Genomic DNA, 20,186 nt, shown 5'->3' with positions numbered 1-20,186 from the left:
CAATCGTTGAAGCGAACTCCCATTGGTTTAAAGATATAATATATATGTATATGGTACATACATATTAAATATTTAATATAGCCTTTCATGGAGTCGCCAGCATTAAGGACAACGGCGACAATCGATTGTGCTGAAAGTTGAATTTATTACAGCTGTTTCCTTTAATCGGGCCACCCAAAAAAAAAGAGGACAAAGTTGGGCAAATGGTCGGAAAAACTGCGTAATAAATCTCTTTTATCGCAGCAGCTTCAAAATCGTTTCGTAAATATGTGAAAATTAGTGTTACATGAGTTTTATTTCTTTTGTTTTATGAAATATAAATCAATAAAGTGTAAGCGAAAATAAGTAAAATTGCTGAGGTCGGGCGTTAACGACAGCAGAATACACATTCACATTCATTGAGTAATGTAGTCGTTAAATTTTAAGTTGCTGACTGTCATAGTTTTAGAGATACTGGAAAATTTTACGAATTGTCACACCCCCAGCGGGTGGATCAAGAAAATATAGATATTTTATAGCTCGATCCGCTCGTGTATATCGAGTATTTGCACAAAATTTCAAGTCTCTAGTTTAACAGCTGGACAGCTGGACGGCAAACCGAATATACCCATTTCATTTTCGTGGATGAGTACGACGAACGTTGACTTTATTTTCAGCTTAGTTGAGTTCAGTTTAATCTAAAAGCCATAAGTGGCATTTTACTCAACTATAATTTGTCGCTAATGCAAACTGAACGCAATCGCTGCCTAAGCAATTTTACTTCATATTGATTGGGGGCTATAACTAGTTAGGTTGGCCAGGTCTTTGGGTCCAAAGGCCATAAAAGACATTAATTACCGTTGTATGCGCAAACTGTCAACAGCATGGGCTATCGATTGGCAAATTATTGGCAGCCAGCCACTTCGATTAGTTTCCCTGATATAAAACATAAATACTTTGCCTGATTTACGATGGACTGGGACAACGCCCACTGAGCGCATTTTTGCGACTACTTGAACTGCCCAAAAAAACTGCTGAGACTCGACATTTACTTTTACTACACTCTCCAGTGCCCTCAGCTACTGAGGTAGATTTGTAGCCACTTAAAGACTTAACATTATTCCTAATAGACAAAGAACTCGGCATTTGTCCAAAAGTACGAATTTTTTAATAAAAATATAATTTATAAATAACAAGTTAAAAATTAAAAGTTGTGATCCCAGCAGCTTAACATTTGATTCAAGTGGTCTTGATGTAGGCATATCTGTTTTTCGCGTGATAAACAGTTAGATAATGATCCACTTTGTATCGGCGACAGTCTCGTATATGTGGACACAGTGGACTGGAAGTTGAGGGTCATAGTATGGACATATATAGCAGATGTATATATGTTATTGAGTACATAGACCAATTCGGTTATTCCAATCCACCGGTAGCGTATCCTGCTGTTCCCTCAAAGTTATTTACGTAATTACGTAATCCATTTCTTATGTGCATCTCGTGAATGGTATCGACTTTAAAGGGACAGCAAATTGGACTGCCGTCTGGAAGAGAGGGGAAAACAAATATGAAATTATGCTAGAATGTTTCTGATGGCAAAAAATAGTCAGATTTCATAAGCTGTGTGCGGAGGCAAGTGGGGATTAAATGGTCTATGTAATACACACTTCACTGAGCCCCAAGGCAGCTTGGCTGGGGGGCTGGGGGCTGAGCCTGAGCTTTGGTGTTGCCACTGAAATGATTGCTTCACGTCTGCGCTCTAATTTCAATTTAAGTCCGCCCGGGGTAAACGGACAGCAAAAACTACTCAATCGACTTGGCTCTGCTCTTTGCACCTTTTCTTATGCATTTGCTTTCGCATAAAGATGGTTATGACTTTGGCTGCCCTCGCCCCGCTCTCTCTCTCTCCCTCTCTCTCTCTCTCTCTCTCTCCCTATACCTCCTTTACTTCTGTCTGGCTTGATATTACTTTGCAGCTACCTAGTTTTATAGAGTTTGCCGCTCGGACTACTTTTTGTTAAAGTGAAATGATTTTCCTTCCGGCGCTGCCACTCTTTAGCCATGTAGATGCTATGTAAATATTTAAGGTCCTCTTTCTTTCTTTTCTATTTTTTGTTTTTCTTGCTGGCGCAGACAATGAGAAAACTATGAGACTTGCGTACTTGTTTTTCCTCTTCCCTAGTCTACTGACAGTGCAAATAATGCGAGTGCCCTGAAGCGTGTAAATGATGGCACGGACACGGACACGGATCCGGTACGGGCACGAACACGGACTGAGACGGAGACGGAGACTGAGACTAAGACTGGGTCTGGGGCATTCAACTTGCTGATGATGCATTGGTGTGTGTTTTGTTATATTGTCACAAGTCTAAACCGGCACACCCCTTCCCACTTCCCACTTCCCCCTTCCCCAACCATTTGAAGTAGTGTAACACTGTCGAAAAACTTTCAATTTTCCAATCGATTGTGTGCGCAAATATTGTAAGCCACAAATGCAAAGTACGTACCGGAATAAATGTTAGCTGGGTCGCGTCAGGCGTGTAAGGATGTAGTAAAATTTCCGAAACTAAACTGGATGCGATTTGGATAGACATTGGCCAGATATTCAAATTTGTAAATAATCTGCTTTTTGACATGAGGTCAGTCCAAAGCGACTGTGTCTAACTCGGTGTTGAGCTTTTGCAGAGCATCTTCCGTTTCTAATATAGAGTTGCGCTCGGGATCTACTAGTTCTTGATCGGTTTGGTCAGATTCGTTAATTTTGGTTTGGTTTGCGTGTGCCAAAGCGAGAAGCGTTGCTTTCGGCTGCATCATCTCGTATATCATCTCGGCCAAGAGCTTGAAGATCTTCTCGGCACCCAATGTGGTCATTAGTGTTTGGAGGAAATCGGTTAATCCCCTCGGCATCATGGTCAGCTGCAGAGCATTATCTACGTAGCGTATGTTTTCCTTGACGGTCGGAAATAGTTCGCAAAATATGTTGAGCTGCTTGCAGAGCAGTCCCATCGACAGAACGAACTCATTGCGATCGTCGAACATGTAGCAATCGAGGCGACAGCGCGGATCGATGGTTGGGGGCATTCCCCAGTAGGTCTCCAATCGAACGAACATCTTGATCTCCAGCAGTGCAGCGAGGCGAAAGAAACGCAACAGCTGTCGGTTTTGTGGTATGGATCGGGAATTGATCTTCTGCACCAGCTTGCCCAAGTTCTCGAATGCCTGTTTGGCAGTCATGCGCCTCAGCTTGGTCTTCAGGTGCTCGTGGGCACGTGCTGAATAGTGTTCTGGCACCTGTACCGGTTCCAGGACTCGTTCGAATTCCGACGACTTGGCAGTGACGATGGACTGTGATGTTTCAAAGTTCAGAGTGGATACATCGGTGCTCTCAAAAATGTCGCCATCGGACTCCTGCAGTGGATGAGGATTATACAGGACCTTGATATTATCGTTCACTGTGGATGGCTTCTTCTGCAACACATGCCGGGCGATTCTCGGACGCTTGGTGCTATCATTGAACGCTGCTCGGTGTTTCGGATTAGCGCAATTCCATAGGCGCTCACGCTCCAACATCTTCGACTTATCGATCTCAGTCATAAATATTCTGCGCTTGGGTGCGCTCACGGTGGGGCCATTGCCATTGCCATTGCCAGCCTGGGGCTGCGGCAGATCAGCCACTTTCCTTGGGGCTGGCGGTGGTAGACCGTCGACGCTGCGCAGCTCCTCCTGATGCAACGTATTGCCGTGTCTATCCTCGTTCCTCTGCAGGTTACTCAGCGACATCAGGCTATCGTCGTAGTCATCTTCAATTCGCACGTCGAACCTCGGGCTGTCAGTTCGACTGGACGAGTTACCCGATGAGCTGTAGATCGAGCTTTCAATGTCATTGCGTCCACTAGTCGGACTTGACCATGCCGCGTCCCCACTGGGCAACGGATAATGGCGTTCGCGAATAACCTCTTTCGATGTGATTGCTGTTGGGGTCCTAAACCCTATATCGCTACTTGTGATGGAGATATGCGAATGCGCCTGGGTCGGTCCTGGAGCCTTGCCGCTTGAGCTTCCACTATCGGTCATCATCACCGAGCTGTGAGGCGGTGAAACTACAGTAACGGAATCCTCCTGGGGAAGGCATCTACATGACGAAATGCTGCTGTCCTGGAATAGGGGCGTCTTTGATCGAGGTTTCATCAAAACTTTTAGCTTCTTATCGCCATCGTCGCGATATTTTGCATTGCAATTTTTAAAAGTGTCCGGTGAATTTCGACGACGGGTCGATACAAGAGTCGAAAAGGTGCGGTTCTTAAAAAGCTTCTTAAGTTTGTCGCTGCCGGCTTTGATGGGACCGAGCGATTGTGTGCGATTCTCTATAGAATCATTCCTACTCGAGTTGACAATTTCTTCGCTGTTTCGGCGCGTCATAGCTGAATTGGATTGACTACGTCCGACCAACTCCTCGCGAGACTTGGTAACATTAATCAAGCTGCTGCACTTTCCCACAGACGGCCTCTCGCCGAGATCATTTCTCATCGCCAAATAGTTTTTATTATTCAATGGTCTATTGTCAGCATTGTTGCAGAACTGCGGTGAAGCCGTACAGCTCCGAGCTGGCGATTTGTCCAACATGATTTTTGAGCGTAGATCGTCTGGAGAGTTTCGCTGCCAAGCGTTGTTCCTGTCCACGCTGGCTCCCGAGTTGAATTCCATATTGGCTCGACCCCGGCCGTAGTCCATTCTGGTATTTATTTCCGAGTGAGTACACATCATGGGCTCATTGCGGCTGCCGCTTGACATCTGGAGCTGGGTACGTGCCTTGCCTTTCTTGTGCAGCATGATTGGGATGTGTGGGGCTTGATTGGGATGTGGGGGGCTCATCTCAATATGTGTCCTTGAATGGGACAGCGCTCGGTTCTTTCCAAGCTGCATCTCGGTGTTGGCTTTGATAATCGTTTTCGAGGGCTTTGGTCGCCCCAAAGGCCCGATGTCCGGTGTCTCAACCAGTGGCATGCGGTTTGCTGCCAAACTCTTCGCCATGACATTACTTTGCAGCATTGAGCTGCAACGCGGTCTGTGCCGGAGTCCCCTAGCTGAAGCCAAATCAACTGATAGCTGTGGTGAGCGCTGTGCTGCTTTGCTGCTCTTCTTCTTCTTGGGGAGTGGAGGAAGCTCCTTGCGGGGCTTAAACAGACGAATGGAAAGGGACACCTCATCTCCGTCATAGTTCACAATGATTGGCTTTGTTGGCCGACTTATGGTTATCTCAAAGACACGATTTCTAATCTCCGTCTTTTTGAAGGCATCCTCCAGCGTAACGTAGCTCGAGCAGAAGACTATTGTGTAGTTGTCTGGTCTCTGGGTATACACTAGTAGATCCTTTTCGTCGGTGGTCAGACTCGTGACGCCTAGATGGCGCTCTCCGTCGATTGCGAAGCCATGCACGATATGCTTTTCCGATGGTTCTTCTGTTGGCGTTATCAGAAGCAATAGGTTTTCCAGATTCGTAATGCTAAACAGTTTGTTCAGGACGCTATCGGCATTTGGCTCAGATCCTTTACTAAATGTTATTTGCGGACGTACGAAACGCTTTGTAACTTCAAATGGACGAACGGTGAGAACTCTGGTCACATAACGACCGGGAAAGGTAACGGTCTCAAGCCTGCCCAGTATACGTGTTTCAGACGATATTAAATTACCGCTAAGTCCAGCCGCTGATGATTCGCTATAGATCATTCCCAAAATTTCCTCAACTTCCTTTCGTTCTTTGATTTGAGTTTGAGTCCTTCGTCGGCTACCAGCCTTTGATGGCTTAACACGATCACCTCCTGGATTCATTTTTAAGAAAAAAAGAAAAAGGATAGTGTTGTATGTATTTTTGTATATAGCCGAAAGATGTGCAGAAAGGAAAGTTTATTAGATGTTTTAGTTTTATTTTTGGAATCGAAAAATTTTGGAAGAGTGAAATTCGTCCGACTCGTGTCAGTAACAAGCTAAAATGAATTGTTGAAACATTCTCGTTCACCAACTAGCATTCAGAGGGACGTTCAAGTCATGGGCTGCTTTATGGGAATGCCTTTTGCGATGATTTGTTGCTCGTTTTGACAGGGAACAGAATTTGTTTGGTTGACAGAACAGAAGACACACGGAAATACACAAAAATAAATTTCGACTAAAAAAATATATATTTCTATGCGATAAACAACATTTGCTCCGATTCCTGTTGAAACTATTGAGTATCGTAACTCTCCCAAAAACCTATTTACAGTTCAGTTGTCCGTGTTTCAGGCATGTGGTTATAGTTGTATAGTCTAAACTAATTCTTGTAGCAGTGTTCTTTTTTTTTCCTTTCTTCTTGATTAACACTTGGCTCGATTGAACGATGGAAGCACGACGCCTCGAGCGACAGCGCCGGGACTCGGCGAAGAGCACCGCCGTGGACAAGCTGCCGTCGACACAGGACGAGGAGTTCCACTTGCGGCTCATCGACCTATACGGCAAGTATCCGTGCCTGTGGAAGACAACCATCAGTGACTATGAGAATGCGGCCCTGAAGCGTCAGGCCTGGCAGGAAATCAGCAACCAGCTGGGCCCCCACCTCTCGCCCTCGTTCGTGCGCAGCCGTATCAGCAGCATGCGCTATCGCCTGAACGTCTACAAGCTGCAAATGATCGAGTACAAGATGAGTCCGGCCAGCGGCAAGCAGCCGGAGAAACTCTACTACATCGATAGATTCAGCTTCCTCGACGAGCCGAGCGGCTCGCAGCCGCCGAACGAGAAGGCGCAGTCGGAGTGCGATCTGGGACAGGACAAGAAGAAGCTGAAGAGCCAAAAGTCCAGCATTGCCAATCTATTCAAGCAGCGCATCCAACAGCAGCAGCAGCAGCCGGCGCAGCTGCCGAGCGTGCTGCAGCGGCTCAGCCAGAGCGATCGACCCAGCGGCGGTGTCAAGGAGCAGCCGGAGAGCACCCTGGACGACTATTCGGACTTTAGCATTGCCAGCGTTGTGAGGCACCGGGCGCCGCACCAGTCTATACTAGCGAAGAACCGTATACGCGCCGGACCGGACGTTCGCTTGAGTGACCTGCGCAAGCAAGTGGTTGGCGATCAACTGGCCGCCGCTGCGGCCAAGCCGGGACCCTCGGGGCCACCTCCAAATCCTGACATTGACAATATGCTCCAGAAGCGTATGCGTCGCCTGGGCATGGCCGAGTTGGGCAAAGAGTCGCCCGCCGACAGCCTGGACAGCTTCGCCGACTATCGCAGCTCCCTGATCAATATACCCAGCGTGGTCAAGAAGCGGATGCGACAACAGCTCCAGATCGGCATATCGCGCGCCTGGGACGATGACAAGAGCCACAGCAATAGGCCGGACTCCCAATTGAGCCTGCCACAGCCCTCGGCGCCCCTACGCGCCATGCCCGGCGACTCGGTGTCGAAGACTAAAGTCAGCAAACACCTGCGCCAGCCGAAGCCAGTGATTGGCTCCGAAGAGCAGCTGTCCGACGAGGAGGACTTCTATCGCCTGCATTGGTCGTTGCGCCAGCAGCAGCGCTCCCGTCGCTCCGGCGGCAAATCACCCAATCGAGACCTACCGCAGCCGGTGCCGCCCCTACTGCTCGGCCGCTGCACCACCTCCAGCAGCAACATGGAGAGCGTACACGAACACCAGCTATAGCCATGCAATCAATTAGTGCTACACACCATAGCGATACACTATAGCCCACAGCACCCACACCCTCCTCACCATTGATTTTAAATTTTGTAACTATGATTACCAGTACCAATCGTTCCAGTAGCATTAGCTGATGTTCACATCACGTTCCCACATACAACAGTTCGATTTTACTACCACAACATATCCGTTCGGAGAAGCAACTCAACTGCAATAATAAACATCGGAATCACTAAGCGCGGACCAATTTTCGTATACATGTTTACATAGAGGTTAGATGCAAAAAACTCGGATCAAATTAAATTATATATTTCGATAAGCAATTCAATATTAATAAACTAAGGAATCAAAAGACGGAATAAAAAGACGTGGTTATCTATTTTCGTATGAGCTATATATAGGTCGAAATTACTCTCGAGAGGGAGGCTTGCTTATCACGTAGGTCAAGACTTTCTTGGAGCTGGCACTCTGAGCATGGTCTGATGAGATCTTGCGTTAGCTTTCTCTTTTCTGAGTTACGAATCGCTGTTTCAAATCATGGCGATGATTTATAGATCCGAAGGCAGTAGCATCCTTGTTGGTAAAGGCGTCAGCAAGAGCTCGGCAGTAACTAAACTAATGAAATTTCAAAACTTTGGAAGATATGACTTCTACCAATTTCTCATGCCCCCAAAAAGAATATATATAATATTTAGGGAAGTCTCTAGTCTCAATGGCCTTTTATAGCTAGACGAACGGACGGAGAGCGGGGCAAACGGAGGGACAGCACGACGGATGTAAGGATAGACAGCAAGACACGCATCAAGATGTATCTAGATTGACATGAAGAGGGGCGAGCCAGCGGACGAACCGACACCAAGCCAGGCGAACGAAGATGTACGAACGGTCAGAAAGACGGACGGAGACTAAATCAGACAGACGTACGAACGGCCTTCGTGGCCGTTCCACACGGACAGTAATCCAGACAGACGGATGAAACACTGACGTTCGGGCATATAGCAAGACATACGGACGGATGAACTGCAAAGAGACGAAACGTTAGACAGGCAGACGAAAACCAATATGCCCCTTCACCTCATGAAATTCATGAAAAATTAAACTACACTGCCTATAAAATAGACATTCTCAATTGCTGAACTGATCCCGTCGCACACGTCTTTGATTTCCACACATTCCCTCAAGAACAATAAAACATAGGGTATTTCAATAGTCAATACATATAATTTGTGCTTCGAATAGCATTTCATTTTGATAAATTTGTTGATAGTTTCACCTTGATTAGCTGGCAAGGTGCGAGCCAATTGAGCAGTCAATGCTTCGGCATCTCCTGCGAATTGTGTGCGTCTAATAAATTTCGAGGCCAATGGCCGGAATGTGGTCTCTGTTTAAAGGGACGCCAAAATGTGGGCAGCCAAAATCGTTTCCTTTTTGCTCCAATATCTGGCGTTACGCTCTGGCGCTGGTTGGCATTTGCTGTCCTTGTTGCACGCATAAATTGGCAAAATTTTAATTTTCCACTAGATTTGCGTGGATTTTTGGCTCGTGTTTTGTTTGCTGTGTGCCCTTTTCGGTTTTGCTTTGATTTTGTGTGAGTGTGTGGGTGGTGTGGGGTGGTATGAGGTGGTGTAGGTGTAGTTGTAGGGCTGGTTGGTCTTTATCTCTCTGTCTCTATGTTGTGCACTCTTTCTGTTTGTGTGTTTTTTTTCTCTCTGTCTCTGTTTGCACTCTTTTGTCTTATTGTCGTGTCTCTTGTTATGTTTCCTTATGCATTATATGGCAAGCTCTGCTTGAATCTTTGCTATCTGCTTTGCTATCAACTTCCTTCTTGTGGCTCCAAGTAGCTTTGCTGGGCGACAGTCGCCGCAACGGGGCGTATGATGAATATTCATGAGCTCGAATTCCAATTCCCTTCTGGGGCATCGCCGGCCAAACGAGCTGGCATTGTTCAAGTACACCGCAAGCCCATCGAATCCAAATGCCATTATATATCGTCTGTGTTTATTTGCATTTGACGCTGGCTTGCCTCGCCATTAGCCGGTCGCCGAGTCTCGAACTATTGGGCTTATTGCACTCGGAATGTAAGAAATTCTCTTGTATTTTGCTGTGTTCTTAATTTAAGCAGGCGACGTGCTCATTCCCGGCTTGATTAATTCCAAATGCTCTGCCAAATGAAATGGAAAGGCTGGTGATTGAAGACTGGAAGCTGGATGGAAGCTGCAGGCGGCTGAAGACTGAAGGCGGCTGGTTGTGAATCTCAACTCGGTCATGATTTAGGAATGAGATAAAAAGCCTCAATGGTAAAAGTTTTGTCGTCTTCGTATTATTTTTAGCCCAGACTGATGGGGGTGGCGTCGTATCGAGTAGGGGATGGAGTCTCGTCAGTTGAGGGTGGTGCCGCAATAAATTACAGTTGACGCTGCAAACTGATGCCGCGTGGCGTGGCCGCGCCCAGCCAAATGTTAAATGGGCTCATTAGAAGCTGCAAAATCTAATCAAATTGCCACCAAGTGGAGCCAGTTGCAAATGTGGCGCCATGTGGAGCCTATATAGCTCAACAGATTTCGATATCCAGATGTTAAAGATGGCGTTGTCTTGCTTGAATTGTCTATGTGTATGTGTATGTGTGTGTGTGTGTTTGTAACGGAAATAATGATAAGATTAAAGCCAATTATGCTTAATATGCAACTCAACAATTTAAGAGACAATTTGGCTGCCAGCTAATGGGTTTTACAATGTGTTTTGTTTTTGCTTTTGCTTTTCTTTTTGCTTTTGTTTTTGTTATTGTTTTTCGCTTTTTCTAGTGCTTGCTGCTATTATGCTGTAATGTAGCATCAGTGTTAGTGTTGGTGTTAGTCTTAGTGTTAGTATGAGTATAAGTAGTAGTAGTAGTGGTAGTAGTGGTCATTGGTGTTGTTGTTGTCCTTGTTATATGCGTTACTCAATTTAGTTGCGGTCTAGCATGCGCAGCTGCTCCTCAACGCACTCGCGACATGCCTCATCCAATTCGGTGGCCTGAATATACTTCTGGACGCCATTGAACTCCTTCTTGAGTGCAGCAAACGAGCTGGAGTAGAGCATCTTGTCCTTGATCTTGGCTTGCATGGGACACCAGAGCATCAGGAAGAGCTTCTCCTTCAGGCAGGTCGACGAGGCGCCCTGGCACTGGTGATGATAGGCATAATCGTAGACCGCATAACGGCACTCCTCCGGTCCGCCCTTGCGCAAATCGTTGAGGAAATCATCGTAGCTAGCATTGCGACGTCCAACCACATCCACGATGATCTCGCGCTCCTGCTTGATGGCATAGATCACATAGCGATGCTGCTTCAGCTTGCGTATCTCTTCGAAAATGCTCTTGCACTCCGTGGAGACCTCGATGCCCGATGCCATGGTGAGGTCTTCTGTTGCTGCTCGGAATATTGCTACCGCTTCAATAAAAAAAAGCCAAATTCGCTCGCACAGCGCTGCGCTCTACTCACCCGTTTTGAATGTACTGAAGAAATATGTATAGCTTTGCTTGAAATTTGTTTGCTTATTCAATATTCCATGAAATCTCGACGCCTAGCCTCGATTCCATTTCCACTGGGAATGACAGTGACGGCAGTCCAGTCAGAGCCAGCTGTGTGCCACTTGAGAAGCCTACTGCGTGAGCAAAGCTGTCTACGAATTTCAGTTACAAATATGGCTTAAGGCCGGCAACATAAACAAACACGATTTTGTTTAGATAACAATTTCCAGGAAAGTGCTGAGTATTAACACTGTATACCCTGTATTTTTGAAATATATATGATAGGCATAAAAGCTGAGTGCATGAGTGAGAAGCAGGGGTCCACATTAAAAATGGGCATTACGAGTATTACGGTTTGGTCAAAAGTCATGTAGGCTGGCAGAAGGAGGCGTGGCATATATACATATATACCATAAATTCTAGAGTCAATGTAGTCTTATCCGCCTGTCTACCAGTCCCCCCGTTTCTTATGTATAAACTTATCGATCTCAGATCAAAATGATTTAAAATCGATAGTCGATAGTCGATAAAAGACTAGTTTAAATTTATCTATAGAATTACATTTCGTAAATCTTTAGAGCCAGAGTCCATATTTATACAATATAAGACATATTTTAACAATAGTGCCATTATACGTTGGAAATATTCTTCAAATTGAAAGTCAGCTTTTAATATGGCCAATATGAAATACAGTTTGCATAGTTTCTAAATTGGCATCAAGTTATGAGTACATAGAAATTATGTGCGTACAATTGCATTAAAATCGGTTTAGTAATTCTGAAGTTATTAAACAAAATATTTGGTCATTGGTTCCGTGGTTGTGTTTTTTTATCTATTTCTAGATCAAATAAAATGGCAAAATTTAAAATTTTTTTTTTTTTTTTAATGTTTTTTTATATTTTATTTTAATAAGAGACTTTGAAACCTATAAAGCACTAAAAGACTTGGCTATTTTATGGTATTAAATAATAAAAAAGTGAGTTTGAATGATGTGATAAAAGATATGAGTGTAGATTGGTGTTAGCTAAAAAACTTGAATCATTCAATATTCAGGATATCCCCAGAGGGGAATAGAGTTTTCTTACTTATTCAAATTGAAACTTGATTCATTCATTCATTCGAAGATTTCCCAATAACGAGATTTTTTCAGCCTCAATGGGCACAAGTGCTTTCCAGTTGATGAACAAATCGACTGCAAGTTCTCCCATTCCACCTTGAAACTGGCCAGCAGCTCACAGTATTTTCTAGTCGGTCAAACCCAACTAAAGCCCTCTGGAAAGTTTATTTAGCACAGTTAGCCCATCGAGTCCAACTATTGACGGAATCGAATCGAGTAAATTGCCAAGTGCATTGAAATGGGTGAGCAGAGAAGTGCTGAAACTATATGCCCATGGCTCCAACAATCATGGTGAGCTGCACACATTCCGGATGGAGCCACCCAAAACTGTTGTCGGCCATAAAATGCTTCATTTGGCTAACAGCTGGTTGGCGGTCGCGGATGCAGAGACAACAGCAGCTGCTGCAGCTGCGGCTGCACTTGCTCTTGTTGACGCACCCAATTGTTTTGTCACCCACATGCGAATACAGAGAGCGAGAGAGCAGGAGAGAAAGAGGGGCAAGCATGCATGCGTGCATGCACTTACATGCATGCGAGTTGATGCCATCGCCTGCAAGTGACAACTTAACAAAGGGGGCGGGGGAGGGGGAGACGCTTGCAAACGCTCAGCTTGGCGACTTGCCATCTCAATTTGAGTTTTCAGCACGGACACAGTTCATACGCAAGTTTTGGGCGAGATATCCGATGGCAAGTAAATGCAGACATCGGCAAATATGATAGCTGCCAAATGTCTGCTAACTTGTCCTGCTGGCTGGCAACATGTCTCGGCGGGGTCAACTGGCTGGCCAAGCCGAAGCAGTATCCGGCCACTGCAATATAAACATCTGCAGCAGCTGCATTGATTGGCTTCTGCAAGACAATATCTATTCCAAACAAGCCTCATAGTCTGCCTGAGCTGATATGAAATGTAATATTCAATTAAAACTCTTGTCTGCCACCTATATTAGATAATCGCATGTGTGTTTGTGTACATGTATATGTTTATGCTCATCCACAAAGTGAAATGGGTATATTGGTTTACCTCGTATATAACATATATGTTATATAATCGCATGTGTGTTTGTGTAATTGTATATGTTTATGCTCATTCGCAAAGTGAAACGGGTATATTTGTTTATTTCTTGTCTGTTATTTATATTACATAATCGCTTGTGTGTTTGTGTATATGTATATGTTTATATGAAATGGGTATATTGGTTTACCTCGTATATAACATATATGTATATGTTTATGCTCATTGACAAAGTGAAATGGGTATATTGGTTTATATCTTGTCTGTCACTTATATTAGATAATCGCATGTGCGTTTCTGTATATGTATATGTTTATGCTCATCCACAAAGTAAAACGGGTATATTGATTTTCCTCGTATATAACATATATGTATATGTTTATGCTCTTTCACAAAGTGAAATGGGTATATAGGTTTATCTCGTGTCTTCCATCTATATTATATAATCACATGTGTGTTTGTGTATACGTATATGTATATGCTCATTCACAAAGTCAAGCGGGTATATTGGTTTATCTCTTGTTTTCCATGTATATAATGCCAAATCGCATCAAACTGTAGCTTCTACAGTTTTAGATCTAAAACTCTCAAATTAAATGACTATTTTACTGTTGGCCTATTCTACTGTCGTATCAACAATAATATGTATACATATATATATATATATATCAGTTTTCGTCACATCGCAACGCAAGCTATCAGCATTTCGAATGTGAATGAGTATTCTGTAGTCGATAGCACCCGACTGCAACATTCGCATTTATTTAATTCTGCATTTGTTTTGGTCCCTCAAACTCTCAAAAGCTTGCCAAAAACAATGCAAATGTATTTGGGCATATATGTATCTCTGAGAGACGAGAACATGTCACAACATGTTCAGTACATTAGGTAACTACTGTACATATGCATATAACGAGTACAAATGTAGGTGTTGCATGAACGCAAAAGAAACGAGCAAAAATTTGCCGTAAAACTTGAACTCATGCTCTGGGCAGGCATTGCAAGGAATGCAGGAAAAGTTTCAGTTGTGGGAAATATTTCAGTACGGGTTAACCAACTCATAAATGATTCCCTTAGTGCATATTTTATAAATTGTGCATTTCATTTCTTCTCTAAGTTCCATCACTGGCAAATGTATTTGAGTGTTTTAATAGTCAAACAAACTCCAGACTCGACCAACCCACTGACGGTGAATTCCATTCGAATATCTACTGAAATCCGGGCAATATTACGTATACGTACGTTGAACACATTGAGCTTTTTATGGCGCAGTGGACAAGCTGTAAATAAAAATTTGCATTTTCAGCACGAAAACAACGTGAGGTAATCAGATATTGTATTAAGCCTTAATTGCTTGCTGTTGCCTGGTTTTTTGTTTGATTTTGGCTTTCCATTTTATCGTTGTTTCTTTTTTTTGTTTTTTGTTTTTGTTTTTGATTTAAAATGTCAATTACGGTAAGCAGGAATTAAATATTTCCGCTGCATTTGCTTGTTATCCTGTTGAAATTCAATATGTTTGTCTTTCTCATGCATATTTAAGCAACTTCTATGCCTTCTTTGCATTGTTGTTGTCGCTGTTGTTGCTCGGCCGTAATCAACATGCGTGGCTCATGCGTGCTCCACGCTCCGTATGCCATTAACAGCCACACCAATTTGCTGGCAGTGCCAATGCGAAATTCGAGCCGCTTCGTAGGCGTAGCGGAACAGCCATGTGGGCCGTAAATTAAATACAAAGTTAAGTAAAATACACTTGAGGCAACAGAGCGAACGCGTTACACAGGCAGAGGAAGAAACAGAGACAGAGACAGAAACAGAAACAGAGACAGAGATGCCATCAACAGCTGTATGAAAAGCTAAACACTGATTTGATCGACTCACTGATGCGCTGTAAAAGATGATGAGAATCTTAAATATTATGATAATCAAATACAAAATGAATTTATTTTAAATTGTGCAAGATTTTATTATTTTTTTTTTTTTTTAGTTTGGCTCAGACAATTTTCTAAGTATTTTTCAAGCTCATAACATTTTTTTTATAATATGAATTTATTTTTTTTATTTATTATACAATTCCATATATTTTCACTTTCTGGAACGAAGAAAATGCTCTATATATTTTTGTTAAGCTTATTAGAAACAATATATTATATAAAAATAAATTTAAAAATATATTTATATTGTTTCTAATGAGCTTAAAAAAACATTTATTAACATTTATTTGTAAATATGAAATAGACAGCATTTAAAAAACAGCTAGAATATTTTTAAATTTATTCATTATAATTTTATTATTGTTTACTTATAATAAGCATATACAATTTTTTTTATATTTAATTTTATAGATTTTTATTTTCACCAAAAATTTTATAATTTTTTTTTTACTTGAACACATTTTAAATTTAAAATATTTCTATACAAAATTGCATACATATTCATTTTCAGTGACAAAAATAATTTCTATTTTCGGAATATTCAAAAACATGTTTTATACAATTATAATTATTAAGTTGAATACTTAACGTCGCGACGTTCAGCTTAGAGGATTATATTCATTGAAAATTGTTAATGAATTAAAATATTTGTATATCAAATTTCACATATTTTCATTTCTAGCACAAAAATAATATTTTTTTATATCTTGCAAATTTTTATAAAAATACACAAAATTTGCTTTGATCTATACGAAACATTTAGGCGAAAATAGGACTTGAGCTCTGCTTTTGTCATAGATTTTAATGATAGCAAAACATTTTTATGGCTGCAGGGCAAACAATATGAGCAATGACAGAGAATGTAGATAACGTGATGGAATAGTTGAAGGCATGGCTAAGTGATGCCCTATAAAAAAAAAAAAAAACAAAAAAAAATAAATAAAAATAAATAAATAAAAATAAAAAAAAAATAAAATTAATTATTGTCATTATTACGTTCGAGATTATGTAGTTTTGGATGTTAATAAAACCCAATGAAGAGCTGCTTTAGGAGTTAGCTGAGCTGATCAGCTACTTATTTAATCGCCCCCTCTCCCTCTCTCTTTTTACAGGTCATCGCCTTGCTTGTCATTCCGGGTGAGACAAGCCGAACAAGTTATGGGCATTAAAGACCGCGAGCTCCTAAGCCGCCCGGCGGCCAATGTTCAGGGGAGATTTCGTTTTTATTACGCCGCGTAAATGAAAGACATTTGTTGTTGCTGTGGAATTTCATGTAGGCGGCAGGAATGGGGCCGCGTTGTGGATGGGGCTGGTATTCAAAGTCGGTAATGAGGCTGGATTGTGGGCCCCAGCGCGCCGCCTGCAGTGCAGAGCTGCTCGCGATTTAAATCGCTTTTGCGTCGCATCGGCCCCAGAGCCGCGTCGATAGACCTGTGGACTGCGGTTGGGCTCGAATCTTAAATGCTTGTGATTAACAAGTAATCGAAACAAGCATAAGCACCAGTGGCAGACATTCAGGCGGACAGACAGACAGACGCAGCTCGGCGTGTTCGCGTCTTGTTTTCTGTTTGCAGAATTTTCAATTAATTACACTGGCATTATTATTCATGCGCCTTGATGCTAATGAACCCGGCTAGCCGGCACGGGACGGCCCTGGCCAGCCGGCTGCCTTTAAGGTCAAAGTTCAGGCAACAGTTTAATTGATTTGAGACATTTGTTTTAAGCAAAGGCAAACAACAAACATAATAACAAAACAATATAAATGCTATTTGCTTTTGGCCATCAATTCAATTTGCTTTCCTCTCTCTCTCTCTCTCTGTGTGTATGTGTGTGTGTGTGGTAGCTAACATTCACTTGAATGGGCAAACACGACTTGAAATTAGTTTTTGTAATTAAATTCAAATAATTGCAAATTGTGCAGTCGCCTGCGAATGCCCGTGATGATTCGTATCGTATAGTGCCCAATTGCCAATTTGCTGCGCGCACCTTCAGGGCTGCTAATCAATGGCGAGCTGTGTTTGCTAAGCGAACTGAACTGTACAAATACCTACATACATATATATCTATTGATATGCGTACAGTTCATTTCTCTTAGTCACTCGAGGTACGGTGAATGCTTATAGTGAGTGACCCATTGCCAATTATGTCTTCTAATGAACGTCAAGCGCAGAGTCATATGTATATGTCTCTTGGATCCACCCATCCATATCTATCCATATGCCTATATATCACTTCTCTTTGTCACTCACTCATTCCACTCAATGGCTTTCATTTTTTTCATAGTGCCCAATTGCCAATTGGAAAGTCTAACATACACCGAAGTGTGCAACTCTCTTGGATCTGCCTATCTATTTTATATGTATAGTGCCCAATTACCAATTTACTGAGTGCACCTTTATGGCTTCTAATCAAAGACCGATCTATCTATAACCATATATATCTATCATATAATTTCTCTTCATCATTCATTCATTCCATTCATCCACATTCTGTCGATTTATTCCCCACCGGGTCTGCAGCCACTTGTCAAGCGCTTTTGCATTTGCCGTTTGACACTTTGGGCCGTGCCGAGTGCAATATTTCATCGGGCTCGTCATTGTCGATATGCAGCTGCATGCCGAGCTGAATTGGTCAACTAGCAGCGCCAGCGGCACGTTGTCCGTGTTCTGGTTCCGGAAAAGGGCAAAGCAGAACAAGGCAGGACAGGGCAGGGCAGGGCAGGACAGCGCAGACAAAGAAAAATCGTAGAGTGCGAGTCTAACGATAGTTTTTCTTTTGCTGCCTTGAAAAGTCTCAGAGACGACGACGACAACGACTTAGTCGTTGCAAACTTTGTGCGACACCAAAATAAAAGAGCAAAAGTTTGCCGTAAAGTTGAGCTCAGGGCAAATGACACCTGGGCAGGTGCTTGGGCAGGGATTGCAATAAAAGGCTGCAAGGCTCGGGTGTGCCTGACTGCGAGCTACCCTGCTTGCTTTATGCTGCCACATCAATTGCCATTTGCATTCCTCTGCAGCTCACCACATGCACAAGTCAACTGACTTTGAATTAATTCGAATGCATTCATTCAGTCGGCATTTACGCTAGCCAATGTGCTCGGCCGTCTGTTGCATATGCTTGCCTGAAATTCATATGCCCCATTAAGCCATTTTCAATGCATTTCAAGCATTAAAAATGCCTCAAAGGGTAGAGTTGGCAATGGTCTGGAATACACAATGCACACACACACACACACACACACTCACACACAGGTACATCTGGGTAGTCGTGCATGTAATGGGTGCAATGGTGCCATAGTGCAGGTAAATTTGCTTACTTGTTGCCACTTTACAACACTTTTCTACGGTTATTTGTTGTCATTGCTGCCGTCTCTGTCTTTATGTCTGTCGCCATCTCTGTCCTTGCCAGACATTGTCACCGCCTGCCTCTGTGGCAAGATGGTAATTAATGCCTGCGGTGTTCGGCTTGCCATGAGCAAATGCTTTACACCAACAACAACAACAACAATTTAATTGCATGCAGGCAAAGGTCTTCAATGAAGCTGTGCAAATATATTAAAAGTAGTTAAGAGCAAACAGTTCGACACGAATGGGATATTTAAATGAAAGCATTGATCTGAGTGAGAGAGGTGGAAGGGATTTTTAAGAGAGATAGTGAGAGAGAGAGAGAGAGGGAGCGTGAGGGAGCGAAGAAAGGATAAAGGCAGAGCGAGAAATTGTGCGAGGCAAAGATGAGGACACAGAGGGGAACAGGTAGAGAGGGACAGAGAGAGAGAGAGAGAGAGATGGAGAGGCAAGAGCAAACGAAGAAGGAGCGAGAGAGAGAGAGAGGCAAAACGAAATAGAGAGGAATGGATGCACAGAAAGTGAAAGTGGAAAGAGAGAGAGAGAGAGAGAGGAAAAGTGAGATAGAGCAAAAGAGATAAGTAGAGAATGAGAGAGACAGAAAGATAGATATGAAGATGAAGATGAAATAACCGAGAAAGAGAGAGAGAGAGAGGAGAAGAAGTGAAATTCGGATATGGATAGGAGGAGAGAAAAGGAGGAAAAGATAATTATTCTTCTCTCTTAGCAAAAAGAGCGAAAGAGCTAAATATAGAGAGAGTGAGACAGAGAGATGGAGAATCAAAGGGAGAGAAAAGTAGAGACTGAGAAGGAGTGAGAGCGAGATGGGGAGAGAGATGGGTCTTCCCTCGTTGCCCTTCTGATCTCCCCAATCTTCAGGAGTAGCTCTACAGACATTAGTCAGGAACAAGGAGTCACAGGATTGAGACCGGCTGCACTACCATCAAAAGTTCCTTCTAAATAGGAATTCATTTGTTTATACATTCTTTGCCCAATTTATAGGAGGAAGTGAAGAGCAGCACAACTGTACGAGCACACCTCGTACTTGCGTAAACAATAGTGAACTCACATCTGTTGCTCTGCCCCAGTGGCTGCTCCACATTCTATAAGGGCGCTCGAATTATGAAAATGAATCGTGATTGTTCGCATATGGGAAGCTGAGGGCTCTTTGCCGTTGACATCATTTAAAATGCTGTAATTAATTATTGTTAAGCTGTGCCTTAAGCCTCGGCACTCAAACATTGATAAATGAATGCCTTTTAATTGCATTCACCTGCGCAAATTTGATATTACAGATCAAAGTGAATAAATTATGAGCGCTGCTCATGATTTATCCAAAGGCAGCGCATGCCGAAGGAAATGGGGTGGCCAGTGGATGGCTGGGGAGGGGAGGGCGGAGCAACGGGTGGGAGAGCATGTGGGTTGAGCTTATAAACGCCTTAGGCGCGATGCGAAAAATGCGTGATAAATTTCGATTTTCACTTGCGTGACACACACACACGCACACACACACACGCACACGCACACGCAATTTCATCAGCCCAGCCAGGTGGCATCCGCCATTTGCCATCTACCATCTACCATCTACCGTCTGCCATTTGCCGTCTGCCGTCTGAGCCGCGACCCTTT

General features: G+C 43.2%; 3 protein-coding genes across 4 annotated transcripts; 1 reads left to right on the top strand and 2 right to left on the bottom strand.

Annotated features, from left to right (window-relative positions):
• Positions 1-1,124: 1,124 nt before the first annotated feature.
• On the bottom strand, positions 1,125-6,004 carry LOC108619621 (uncharacterized). The gene is made up of 2 exons (XM_018016301.2): positions 2,487-6,004; positions 1,125-1,523 (listed from the first exon to the last, which is right to left on the bottom strand). Exon 1 carries the CDS (start codon positions 5,806-5,808, stop codon positions 2,620-2,622), a length of 3,189 nt encoding a protein of 1,062 aa, XP_017871790.1. The 5' UTR covers positions 5,809-6,004; the 3' UTR covers positions 1,125-1,523; positions 2,487-2,619.
• Positions 6,005-6,065: 61 nt separating this feature from the next.
• Positions 6,066-8,010, top strand: LOC108619624 (uncharacterized). Its single transcript, XM_018016305.2, has one exon. It carries the CDS (start codon positions 6,353-6,355, stop codon positions 7,646-7,648), a length of 1,296 nt encoding a protein of 431 aa, XP_017871794.1. The 5' UTR covers positions 6,066-6,352; the 3' UTR covers positions 7,649-8,010.
• Positions 8,011-8,846: 836 nt separating this feature from the next.
• LOC108619632 (cofilin/actin-depolymerizing factor homolog) lies at positions 8,847-11,278 on the bottom strand. Of its 2 annotated transcripts, none has more exons than XM_018016318.2 (2): positions 11,125-11,278; positions 8,847-11,052 (listed from the first exon to the last, which is right to left on the bottom strand). In XM_018016318.2, exon 2 carries the CDS (start codon positions 11,033-11,035, stop codon positions 10,589-10,591), a length of 447 nt encoding a protein of 148 aa, XP_017871807.1. In that variant the 5' UTR covers positions 11,036-11,052; positions 11,125-11,278; the 3' UTR covers positions 8,847-10,588. The 2 variants fall into 2 exon arrangements, with proteins under 2 accessions (XP_017871807.1, XP_017871806.1); XM_018016317.2 differs by having other exon boundaries at positions 8,847-11,067; positions 11,125-11,276.
• Positions 11,279-20,186: the final 8,908 nt, after the last annotated feature.

The sequence above is a fragment of the Drosophila arizonae genome, chromosome X (assembly GCF_054131065.1).
Source record: "Drosophila arizonae isolate 15081-1271.41 chromosome X, UAZ_ARI_1.0, whole genome shotgun sequence".
NCBI lineage: Eukaryota > Metazoa > Arthropoda > Insecta > Diptera > Drosophilidae > Drosophila > Drosophila arizonae.
Note: the sequence above shows the minus strand (reverse complement) of the source record. Positions and strands in the feature narration are given on the sequence as shown.